Source organism: Equus przewalskii, chromosome 12, assembly GCF_037783145.1.
Source record: "Equus przewalskii isolate Varuska chromosome 12, EquPr2, whole genome shotgun sequence".
In the NCBI taxonomy this organism is placed as follows: domain Eukaryota; kingdom Metazoa; phylum Chordata; class Mammalia; order Perissodactyla; family Equidae; genus Equus; species Equus przewalskii.
The window spans coordinates 24,172,868-24,185,664 of NC_091842.1; the positions used below are offsets into that span (position 1 = coordinate 24,172,868).

The 12,797-nt window shown below is 46.5% G+C and overlaps 1 protein-coding gene across 1 annotated transcript; it reads left to right on the forward strand.

Annotated features, from left to right (window-relative positions):
* The first annotated feature begins 2,283 nt into the window (after positions 1-2,283).
* NDUFAB1 (NADH:ubiquinone oxidoreductase subunit AB1) lies at positions 2,284-12,618 on the forward strand. Its single transcript, XM_008537784.2, has 5 exons — positions 2,284-2,626; positions 8,508-8,630; positions 10,491-10,578; positions 11,574-11,673; positions 12,455-12,618. Exons 1-4 carry the CDS (start codon positions 2,459-2,461, stop codon positions 11,663-11,665), a joined length of 471 nt encoding a protein of 156 aa, XP_008536006.2. The 5' UTR covers positions 2,284-2,458; the 3' UTR covers positions 11,666-11,673; positions 12,455-12,618.
* Positions 12,619-12,797: the final 179 nt, after the last annotated feature.

A 12,797-nucleotide genomic window follows, 5' to 3' on the forward strand; every position in this document is an offset into this window, starting at 1 on the left:
GAGCAGGACAAAGTGAATGCATGATTAGGTAGGAGATGAAGGAGTCTTAAATTTCTGGCTTAGTGGGTTGATGGTGTCAGCAACTGAAATAACACACAAGGGGAAAGATAACTAATTTGAGTACTTACAGATCGTCTGGCAGTAGGCAATTGGATATAGGGCTGTGAAGCTCAGAGAAGAGGCCAGGGTTGGATGCAGGTGGGAATTAAAACCTCTGGAGTGAATCAATTCTGAAAATGTGTATGTTTAAAGTTAAGAGTGGGTCAAGAACAGGAGCCCGGGGACCAGTGTTTAAATGATGAGGGGAGGAAATAGAGCCACGATAAAGGCAGAAAAGGAGTGGCCAGAGAGGTTGCTTCTGTAGGATTTGACAATGTGAGATGTAGTGGTGAGCTTTATGAAAAGCTTCGGTAGCCGGGGTGGAGGCAGGTCCAGTAGAGTCTAGATTTGAGTGGATTAAAGACTGAATAGGAAGTGAGGAATTAAAGACAAAGTGCAGATTATTCCTTCACGAAGTTTCATAGGAAAGAGGAGTTGGTGATATTAGAGATATATAAAAGGGCAGTGGAGGAGGCCTCTGGCCTTGTTTTTAGGCTAGGAGAAACTTTGGCATATTTACGGGCTCAAGGGAAAAAGCTAAAAGAAAAAGAGGTTGAAGATGTAGAGGAGAAGTGAGAATTGGTGTTGCAAGGAGGGGATGGAACAATAGTGCAAATGGCAGAAGGTAGGAGGGATGGTTGGTGGGGTGACGTGTGCAGGAAGTTGACATAGTTTATACTTTACATCCTTTGATGGGACTGCTGCTGAAAAGCACCAGTGTCCTCTCTTAAATCTTCCCCAGCTACCAAGGACTTGACCTCAATCTTAATATTGAACCTTTTACCCTACAGACCACGTAGGCTGACATTTTCTCTTGATGTGTTTGCTGAAGAGAAAGATAGCTCTCCCAACATATGTCATTTAAATAGGAGGTGATTTATTATGTTTGACCAAAAGAATTACATGTAACACAGAAGTACAGGTAGGTAATGGGAAGAGAGTTTTCCAAGTGTGGGCTTAGTAGGCCCTCAGGCTCTTCCTGAGTGCTCCCTCTTCTGCTAAAGCTGTGTGGTCACCATCATGGCTCTGCCCCAGGGTATGGCCAGGAAGGTGTCATCAGAGGCTGGTGTGTCACTGGTGGCTTAAGCAGATCTTATGGGTCCTGATCCTAGGACTACAATCAGATTTTTGGTGCCGGTCAGTTTTCTGCAGAAATGGAAGGCTGCCACTCAGAATGGGCCTTGGCCTTTTATTCACTGACCATTCCAAAGAGGTGATACAGTTTGTCTCCCAGTTGCTATTTAATAAGCAGTAAAGTGTGGTGATGACAACAGGATGCAGAAGCCTGGCGTCGACTGCTGGCACTGCCATAGGGGCTGGCTGGCATCACCAGCAGCAGTGACTCCTGAGGGTCTGTTTTCCCCTCCCCCTGATTGATGAAAGTCTTGGCTCAAATATCACCCCCTAAGAGGGGGACCCCCTCTCTAAAATTAAACACACCCCCTGTCCGCCCTCACTGTCCCCTTCCCTGTTTTATTGTTCTTGTACTTCCACTACTTGCTGGTGGATTTGGGGGGGGGGGGTGTACCTTTCTATTTGTTTATTGTGTGTCTTCCCGCTAGAATGTAAACTCTGAGAACAGCCTGCCTCTCTGGCTTGCTCACTGCTGTAGCCTCAACAACTAGCACATAACAGATTCTCAAATTTTTAACGAACGTATAGAAATACTGTTACAACAGTGGGATCATACTACGCATTCTATTTCAAATTAAAGACATTACATTTTATTTTACTTGAACAAAAATAAAAAGAAACTGAAGTGAAACTGAAGGCGTTGTTGGATTGTTCGTCCAGGCAGCCTGCGGAGTTTGGAGCCCTTGTCCATGTTTCACTTTCAGCCAATATCCTTGGGCTCCCTGTTCAATAGGGGTGAATTAGCACACTGCAACTTCCCCCTCCTTACCCATTTTTGTGAGCTGTATTACTTATGCATTGTCAAGTTTTAAAACATGGATATTGTTTTTATCGTAATTCCCACATTAGTCTTAATTATATATTTAAATAGACTCTTAAATTTTCATGTTTTATATAGTTTTGACCTATTAGATAATTTTAATACCTATGGAAGATCGCGGCATCAAAACTTTTAAATACATGTATCTCAGAACTCTCAGAGAATAAAGAAAAGCACGTTTCTTTCTCGTGGCGTGATCAGCGCTGAGGTGAAGACAATGCGCAGTCTCACTCTGGCTCTGGCGGCCTCTCACCTCTGGCCCGCGAGGGCGCAGTGCCGCCGGGAGCCGCGCGGGGTCTCCACCGCCGGCCGCGCCCGCAGCGCCGCTGTGTGCGTCGCCCGCGCCGAGCGGGAAAGGGGACGGCGCGGAGGGCGCGGCGCAGTGCATCCTGGGTCGGCGTAGCCATGGCGGCTCGTGTCCTTTCCGCCGGTGTCCGCCGACTGCCCGCGGCCTTCGCGCTGCTGCCCCGGGCCCCCACCCTGGCCGCAGCCCGGCCGCTCAGCACCGCCCTGTGGCCCGCGGGGGCCCGCACGAGGCGTGGGGCTCCGCAGCCGGTCTCGGTGCTCGCTCAGGTGACTCGCGGTGACTTTGCTGGCGCTTCGCAGGGGTCAGGACTCGGGTCGGGGGGCGGACAGTCAGCGGGGCCGCGCCAGCTGCTGGCGGGGGTGACGGGGGATATCCGACTCCCTCCCCATCCCACTGCATGACGGTGCTTGGTTAACCCCTGCCGGGAGCCCGACTGACCTAGTGCTTAGGAGCGAGAGCGCAGACCCTCCCGTCAGACACCCCTGGGTTGGAACGCTGGCTGCCACTTACCGAAAGTTTGGACGAGTCTCGTAACCGCGCTGCGCCTGAGTCTGCACCGTAAGGTGGGAAAAGTACTAGTCTCCACCTTGAGCTGCAGCGAGGTTTAGAGGGGATGATACAGGCAGAGTACCTCGTGCGGTGCTTGGTAAGCTCTCAGACTGTTGGTCGCCGTTAGTCGTAGCGCTAATGATAAATACCGTGATAGTTTTCGAGGGGAGCTCTAACGACACGGTGCAAAGAGGAAGCCATGCTGGCCTACAGGCTTCTCCAGGGCTGTTCTCTGCCTGGATTTCTGTCTCCCTGTGGCACCTTTTGCCTGTTTCTGGGCCTCCTGCAAATAAGGATAGGGAACAAGTACTATCTAGCTGTTTTTAATCTGAGGAAACCTTTGTGAGCCTCAAACTCTCCTTAGGGCAGTGATTTTCAACCCTGGCTGTACAAATTACCTGGGTAGCTTAAAAGAGAAAGGAAAAGAAATCCCTTGTGCCCCGGCCCCCAATTCTGATTTACTGCTCTGGGATGAGGCTGTGGCATGGGTTTTATTTTTTTAAGTTCCCCAGGTGACTCTGAAGTGCACCAGAATGAAAGAGAACTGTCTTAAGGTAGGATAGACTCCCAAGGTCAAGCTGAGAAACGCCTTTTCAAACCCACAAACCCAAGTAATACTGGTTTCACCCTTGAGTAAGATATTAGAATAAAAAATAAGGATGCCCAGGCCAAATCAATCAGAATCTCCTGATTTAGGGGCTGGGCATTTGTTTTTAAAAGCTGTCACGTGATTCTTTTGTGCAGCCAGTGTTGAGATTTCCTGATTCATTCGTAGTGGATGTAGGTAGGGCAGTGGACTCATTCATAGGGCATTGTCTTATTGTCAGAATCAAAAGGTTAGTTAAAAGGGAAGTATGTAGTGTTGCTGAGTTTTGCTCCTAAGACTGATTACAGCGTTAGGCTAAGAGGCAAGGTGGTTGTCCTCATTCTTAGAGCATTGATATTCAAGCCTGGATCGTGCATATGCATCACCTGGGTTAAAATATAGATTCTAGGAAGGGGCCAGAGAATCATTTCCGGTGGGCCTCCAGCAGATCCTGCTGCTGCTGGTCCTTGGACCATGCCTTGAATAGCAGGGTGCTCAGAGATGGTCCACTGCCTCTGCTTGGTTTACATATGCAGCAGAGGAACCATTTCATTTATATTTACAAAATGGTTTTCACTAAGTACTCCCATTTAACCACCTTATATCCTTTGTGGATTGAAGCAGAGAGTAAATACTTGTTCAGAGATCGGCCCGTGACGCAGCAGTTCATTGCGCATGTTGCGCTTTGGCAGCCTGGGGTCCGGTGGTTCAGATCCCATGTGCGGACATGGCACTGCTCATCAAGCCATGCTGTGGCAGGCGTCCCACATATAAAGTAGAGGAAGATGGACACGGATGTTAGCTCAGGGCTGATCTTCCTCAAAAGAAAAAAATTGGTCAAAGAAACCAAGCGACAGCTGCGTGCCAGGCCTTACGCTAGCTGATGAGGGATAGAGAGGTGGATACAGAAGAAAGACATTAGTTCACATCTTCATTGGACACTTTGCAGCCTTTATGTTAAACTTGCCAGCTCATTCTCTGCTGCTCTGTCTGCCCTAGGCTGTTCTGACACTATTTTCTCTTGGTTTGTCTCTCCTCTCTCTCCTTCTACCCTGTTGGGCACTTTCTTTCCCTAGTCCTTAAATGGCGGTAAACACTCTCTGTGAACTGCCTCTTCACTCTCCTGGTTTCTGTTACTGCCTGTATGTCAGTCACCCCAAGCCTCCACCTGCCGCTCTGTTCATCTCACCTGCACTATTGCTCGTTTACCCATTCTGGTCTATCACGTTTTCCCTCAGATCTATCCACTCTGCTAACCCCACAGCAACTACTTGTTCATTTTTTTACATCCTAACTTTTCCCCCCAAAAAAGCAGCTAACACAGCTTTCCTGGGTATAAAAATACAAGACAATATAAAATATAAGGTAAGAAAACCAAGGGTAGTGGCCTAAAATGGAGCCTGGAAATTTTAGACTTGACTCAGGCAGGCCCTGAATCTCACCTGCCTGGCAGCCAGAGCACAAAGAGAATTTCCGTAGAGGTGTGTGTGTGCGGTGCCCAGATGCAGACACGGCACTTGTGCAGGGAGGGCGCGGCTATTCCTGGTACTGGAACCAGACTGACGTGTGTGACACTGGTGGATTCGGGGCTACATCCTTCATCCCCAGTGAGACAGACTTGTTTTGTCTTGCTCAGGGCTCTGCAGCCAAGTCCTGCCTCTTCGGCCTCAGGGCCCACATCGGTTAACCACCTTCCCCTTCAATCTCCAGCAGCGTCAACTAATTTCTTCCCACACAGACACACTGCACTTTCGTGCCTCCTTTCCTTTTCTTGGCTAACTCCAAGTCTGGTATCTCTTCCATCTCTGCCTCTCAGGTATGGAATGACAACTTTTTGTTACTGAAACAGCCTACAAATACCTCTGTCATGGCTTTTGCCACATTTTTGTTACAAGTAAAATGATCTGTCTGGATTGGTCTTTTCCATTAGACCATAAGCTTCTCTAAGGTAGAGGTCATGTCTTTTTTATTTTTGTAGTTCCAGCCCCATAGCACAGTGCTTGGCACATAAGGTAAAGCTCACAGGCTGCTGGGACAGTGATGTAAATAGACAAAGGCAAGGCATTGCCTTGTGTGAAGACAGGTGTGTGTACAGTGCAGACTCAGGAAGAGGGACTTAACTGACCCCCACTGAGCATGGTCAGGGCAGGATGGAATGGCACGTGTGGAGGCCAGGAAGAGCCTGGCTTTTACTCAGGGTTGACCCTCGGGATGCCTGTAGACGGGAGAGGCCCGAGTTGAGGTGGGGAGACAGTAGGCATATTGTGAAGGGCACCGGATCCCCGCTGAGGAATCACCTATCTGGGTGACAGGGAGCAAACATCAGCAAGGCTGTCGAAGAAATGAGGAGACCTTTCCTCTCCATCAGCCAGGCCGGGTGACCGGTAAACATGATGGTGGAGACGGGAAGAGTGTGGGTTTGCCCTGAGGTTTCTGGCTAGAGCCCCAGGTGGCAGAGAAGAATAGGTCTGCGTTCAGGCATTTTGGGGACAGGTCAGGAATTGATTTCCAACCTGAGGCTGAGATGTCTGTGCTCCCTGCGTAGAGCTGTCCAGGGGGGAGTTTGCAGAGACGGCTTTGAAAGCCATCTCCTTAGATTCCTCTGAGTTTCCCTTAGAGATGGACCCCTGTGGAGGTAAGATGGAGTTTGAGGGAAACTAATCAGGTTTATTCGTTTCTACTAATCCAGAGGGTAGTCATTTTCTTGCAAACAGTGCCTTCTCTGATGTCAGTGGGAGATGATACATGTCGCATATAATTGTTAAGGGTAGATCTTGGGGAAGACCTATTAACATCAGAAACAATGTTGGCTGTTGGGGACATTTTCAGAGGTCCCTGAATATATCCTTTTTTTTTTTTTTTTTGTAAACAGCTGCGATCCAGCAGGAAGGAGGCAGTAAGGCCCTCCAGAGGCCATGCTGGGAGCCTGGGGCGAGACACCTAACCTCTCTCTGCCACAGTTTCCTCCTCTGTAAAGTGGGCTTATTAGAACTAAAGGAGGTGATGTATGTAAAGTGCTCAGGGCAGTACTGCGGCCTGACTGCATGAAGGGGCAGCATGAGAGGGAAGGAGTAGGATCAGGTACTTTGGGGCTTCACTGCTGCCAGGGTCTCACGCTGGCAGCTCATTATCACCCTCATCCTACTAGACAGCCTAAATAGCACTGACTCATGAGCCAGGCAGTGTTCTAAGCCCTTTACGTCATCTCTTTACAACAGCAGTCCTATGAGCTTGGTACTGGTGTTTACCCCCATTTTACATATAGGAGACTGAGGCATAGAAAGGTTAAGTAACTTGCCAAGCCTGAACTGTAAGAAGGAGCTGGAGCTAGGGGACAGACGTAGGCAGTCTCCTTCCAGAGTCTACGCTCTCGCTCACTGCACCTTCCTGCCTTGTGCCGAGCCCACTGCAGACACCCACTGTAGATTGGCATGTGGCCTCCAGTTGGAGACCCCTTTAATTTCATTTAATCACACTGTGCCTACCTGGCCCAGGTAGGCATTTGCCAGTGCTGCTGGGGGTGATGCTGACACCTACTGGGCCACGTGGGTAGCTGTGTATGGACATACCCTCACCAGCCTCGTCCTTTCCCCTTGGGTGCTGTGCACACATCAGCCTCCCCTATTCTCTCCCCCTCTCCTCAGCGGTAATTCTACTTCATAGCACTTCTTGATAAGCACATAGACAAGGCCTCTGTTACATCCATCCACCTCAAATTTCTTTCCTGTCATTAACACTATTAACTCATTTCTCCTCCCTCTTTCTCTTTAGTCCTTTCTGCTGCTTCATTTTATTAGTGGCTTGGAAACCTCTTCTAGTCATTGTTGTTAAGTAGGCCTGGTAATGTTCCCATAGCAGAGGTCTTCTTAACCCATGCTGTAATCAGAACAGAAAGGAGACCACAAATTTAGACAGAAAAGAACAAGTGCTCTAAAACTCTGTAAGTAGCAAGAAATACTCCTAGAACATCCATGAAACTCTTCATCTAATCTCTTTAGCTTGCTGGTTAAACCTGATTTATTTGCAAGATAACCGTTTCTCACACAGAGGTGTATATTGGTTTACTTCATCTGGCAGTTTTTTATGATTTTTCAGAGACCTTTGACTCTCAGGGACCTGGGCCCTAGCAAGCAAATCTATTTTCTATGGGGAAATGCCCTAAGAACTCCAAACCGCAGACTTAAAATCAACCTTAGAAGATACACAGACCAGTTCAGACTAGGGACTTCCATAGTGAGAACTGTCAGCTGTTTTATTTTCTCTTGTTCTGGATTGTACCTTCCATGGCATAGAGCCCGCTGGCCTGTGAGTTGGAGCTCCTTCCACATTTGGTGAAGGAATCCAGTCACAACCCTAATACCTGGTTGAATATCAAGCACGCTAATATCAGAGATTTGAGATACAACTCTGTCATGGCAAAGATCAAAAAGGCTCATGGTTTGGCTGGTGGCAGTAACGCAAGCGTGCCTGGAAGGGAACAGATCGGACATTACTGTAGCAACTGTCAGAGTCCCTCATCTTCTCCTTTGGGTTGGTCAGCATAATTACCCCTGGGGCCAAATCAGACCCTTCCGGTGTATGGTCCTCAATGATTTGCCTCTTAGTTTACCGTGACTGCTCTTTCTGTGTGGGTTATTTTGACTTGGGTATTAAAGGCGGCAGTGCCTTAGAGAGGTGCCATGGGAAGTCTTGAGCTCTTCTGCAGACCCCAGCCCATTTAGTGGCAGTCAGTCTCACTGAGCAGGATGAATGTCCAAAGCCTGAGGGCTGAACAGAGGAGTCAGAGGCCAGTCCTGCCTCTGAGGGGACAGGAGCCCCGGTTTCTGCTGCTGAGCTGCTGGGCTTCTGAGACTCCCCAGTACCAGGACTCAGTGGGCCCGAAGGGCCGCAACTAGAACCAAATGTGGTGGGATCTCTGAAGCCCTGAAAGCTTCGGGACAGACATCCATAGGCTGGTGTCTATTTAGAGGCATGTTAGCTTCCACAATCCTTCCTTCCTGCCCTTGCTCTAGGTTCCAGATGGAGTCACACAGCTGTGCCGCCAGTATAGTGACCTGCCCCCTTTGACGTTAGAGGGAATCAAGGACCGTGTTCTTTACGTCTTGAAACTCTATGACAAGATTGACCCAGAAAAGGTAATTGATGTGGTTTAAATGGTTTTTCTTTAAATAAATATTTAATCACATGGTACAAAATTCAAAGGGTCCAAAAAGATACTCAGTAAAAAGTCTCCCTGGCCTCCAGCCACCCAGTTCCCCTTCTGGAAGACAGCGAGTGTCCCCAGCTTCTTGTCTACCTTTCCAAAGATACTCGATAATTATGTAAGGAAGTATAGACACATGAATGTATATGTGTGTTCTGTGTACTATGTAACTGCTGTTTCCCACCCTTTTTAAAAAACACAAGTGGTAGGGGCTGGCCCCGTGGCCGAGTGGTTAAGTTCGCGTGCTCCGCTGCAGGCGGCCCAGTGTTTCGTTGGTTCGAATCCTGGGCGCGGACATGGCACTGCTCATCGGACCACGCTGAGGCAGCGTCCCACATGCCACAACTAGAAGAACCCACAACGAAGAATACACAACTATGTACCGGGGGGCTTTGGGGAGAAAAAGGAAAAAATAAAATCTTAAAAAAAAACAAAAAAAAACACAAGTGGTAGTATACTGTAAACACTGCTCTGCACCTTGCTTTTTAAACTTGGAATTTTTCTTTTTTTTATTATTATTATTTCATTTTTTTTAAAGATTGGCACCTCAGCTAACAACTGTTGCCAATCTTGTTTTTTTTTCCTGCTTTATCTCCCCAAACCTCCTGTACATAGTTGTATATTTTAGTTGCAGGTCCTCCTAGTTGTGGCATGTGGGATGCCGCCTCAATGTGGCCTGATGAGCAGTGCCATGTCCGTGCCCAGGATCCGAACCAGTGCAACCCTGGGCCGCCGCAGCGGAGTGCATGAACTTAACCACTCGGCCATGGGGCCGGCCCCTGGAATTTTTCTTATAGTGGTACATAAAAGAATCCCTACTTCAGGGGCCGGCCCAGTGGTGGAGTGGTTAAGTTCGCACACTGGGGCTGGCCAGGTGACATAGTGGTTAAGTTTGTGTGCTCCACGTAGGCGGCCCAGAACTCACAGGTTTGGATCCTGGGCACGGGCCTAGCACTGCTCATCAAGCCACACTGTGGCAGCCTCCCACATAAAATAGAGTAAGATTGGCAATAGATGTTAGCTCAAGGTCAGTCTTACACACACACACACACACACACACAAAAATCGCACACTCCACTTTGGTAGCCCAGGGTTTACGGGTTCAGATCCTAGGTGTGGACCTACACACCACATGAAGCCAGGCTGTGGCAGCGTCCAACATACAAACAGAGGAAGACTGGCACAGATGTTAGCTCAGGGACAATCTTCCTCAAGCAAAAAGAGGAGGATTAGCAACAAATGTTAGCTCAGGGACAATCTTCCTCAGAAAAAAGAAAAAAAAAGAATCCTTTCTTCAATAATTGAATCTGTTGTGTGGGTAGGACAGTGTTTTGATGTGAGTTTTTGAAGAATTCTTCCTGGTGATCTTGAGGTCTAAATTAAAGGGAGGGTGATAATAACCACTCTGTTCTTGAGGGAGAGGTATGTCACTTCTAAGGTGTAGTGTCTTTGTTGTCAGTAAGGCAGCAAGAAAAACCAAACTCAGTGTCACTTCAGAGCGGTGATCAAAGATCTCAGTAAAATATGTAAAGTGAAATCAGTCATCAGCTTTGTATACATTAACTAATTCAAAACAAGGCTAAATAAGATATAAAGCAACATACATATACACCAAGTATATACTGGCCCAAGTTAAATATATAATGTTAGTTATAGCTCTTTACATGTAAAATATGGCCTCTTTATATTTTAAAAAAATGTATGTAATGATTAAGTGACATTGTACCATTGTTACCTTGAGAAGCAAGTGCTCACATAACTAAATTTTGTGTTTGGTGTTCCTTTCTTGCAGCTCTCGGTAAATTCCCATTTTATGAAAGACCTGGGCTTAGACAGTTTGGACCAAGTGGAGATTATCATGGCCATGGAGGATGAATTTGGTAACATACACAGCCTTCGTCTTGGATCTGCATATTGTGATTCTTGATTTAGGTGGATTAAAATGAAAGAAATGCTGGGAGTCTGAATTGGGATTTAAATCAACTAATAATAGAAACAGTAGCTCCCCCCAACATGTACATGCCTGCTTACCATCAGGTGAAGTAAACAGTAGGGACAGCGCACTTACTTAGAAAGCACTTAGAGTCCCCAGAGTGCCCAGTGTGGTACCGAGGGCTGAGTGGCCAGAAAAGGCCTGGGGGAATCTGGGACTTAGATTCTTGAGGTGGGGCTCCAGGACAAAGGGCAAAGCCTCATGCATGCAGAAGCTGACGACACCTTAGCATCCCTCGTGAGCTAGGCCTAAATGCCCAGAGAAGTAACTAGGGGTGCTCAGGACACACACAGGCACACATGCGTGCACACCTTGCACCATTCGTGCACACCTTGGTTTCCTGCAGTGCCTCCCATGCACTCTGAGGTTATCCTTGTTCAGGACAGTAGTTTTAGAGGCAAATGAGACCTCTAAAAGGCTCCAGGGCACATTTTTGGGGGGTGATTGCCTGCATAGGAAGCCAAGGGACTTCTGTGCCATTTTACAGAGCAGAATTTTGTTAAAATTCCTCACAGGTTGTGGTAACTAGGAGGATGGTATTAGTTCGGGGCAGGGTGGATTTGGGGTTTCCTGTTGGGGTAATAAAAATATTCTAGAATTAGATAATGGTAACGGTTGCATCACCTTGTGAATATACTAAAAACCACTGAATCTTACACTTTAAATGGGTGAATTTTCTATTATGTTAATTATATCTTTAAAAAAAACCCAGCCATTATGCCCAATATGATATACGTATTGTCTAGAACATTACCGTCTCACAACTTAAATGGGATTTAAGGTTGCTGGAAATTTTTAATATACATGTGCGTGGTATACTGATACACTTCTAAAGGAGTTGCTCTTTCTATACTCATACATTGTTGTAAATTTTACTTTTAGGGTTTGAAATTCCTGATGTAGATGCGGAAAAGTTAATGTGTCCACAAGAAATTGTAGATTACATTGCAGATAAGAAGGATGTCTATGAATAAAATATCAGGTAAATAATTTGACTTAAAGAATGATGTTCTCCCATAGAATTAATCTATCTGTGGTTCTTCAATAAAGCAGGACTCAGGAAGAAATGGAAAAATGGGAATACTTGACAGATTTTCACTGGTTATAAAATGCAAGCCCCTTCTGCCACCAGTCAGCCCTTGTGATCAACTTTATCCTCCAGAGGTGTTGAGAGCAGTTCACTGCTGGACAAGGCTCCCTTGATTATCAGCCCTCCTCATAAAAACAGTCTTGTACAAAAAAACTGAGCTAGGTAACCCAGAAGCAGAGACCTCTCCCTCCCTCACCCTCAGTTACCCACCCAAGGCCTATCTAGGGAGCAGAGATGGCCTGGCTCTAAATTAGATAGGAGAGGCCTCATGGGTAAAAGGATGGACTCGAGTCAGACACCTGAGTTTGTTCTCAGCTCTGCCACCTTCTGTAAGCCTGGTGATCTTGGGGAGGTTGCCTAGCCTCTGTAAGCCTCAGTTTCCTCATGTGTAAAATGGGGATAATGACAGGACCTATTGGGCATTTGTGAAGGTAAAAGTGAATAGTGTATGTAAATCACTTAGAACAATGCACGGTGGTAAAGAAGGCTCTCAGTAAATATTAGCTATTGTTGTTTAGGCTCTAGAATAATCAAGTGATAAGACTTTTTATATAAAACATTGTATTAGTGTCTGTAACTCTAGTTACCTTGGATTTAGCACCTTGAAGATCGTCATTTAAAGTCAATAACAATACACCAAAAAGAATCGCTGAACTTATTTTGTCTTTGCCAGACCCCTTTTCTTCCCTGAGAGAACACTCAGAAGATACTGGCGAGTGTCGGAAAGTGAGAGCACATTTTGGCACGACTGCTGACTTTGACAGAGTAATTCTGTTTAGACTTGTATTTAAATTGTCTAAGTGTTTTTGCCCTTTGAAAATAAATCTATAAAACCAACATTTTTCTCAATCTTCAGTTTTTCAGTTTTTGTCTATAGTTTTTATATTGACACTGCTTAATATTTTTAAAGATTTATCTTGTCATTGGTATTCATGCATATCAGAAATATCTGACTTTTCCAGCATGTACTTACGTTTCTCTCCCATCGCCTTCAGCATAAGGAATGAATGATAGTG

Bases quoted from the DNA above. Each gene is read 5' to 3' on its own strand.
- NDUFAB1 (XM_008537784.2), top strand. From the start codon at position 2,459: ATGGCGGCTCGTGTCCTTTCCGCCGGTGTCCGCCGACTGCCCGCGGCC. The intron at 2,627-8,507 runs GTGACTCGCGGT...CCCTTGCTCTAG, and splicing joins CGGTCTCGGTGCTCGCTCAG to GTTCCAGATGGAGTCACACA. The intron at 8,631-10,490 runs GTAATTGATGTG...CCTTTCTTGCAG, and splicing joins ACAAGATTGACCCAGAAAAG to CTCTCGGTAAATTCCCATTT.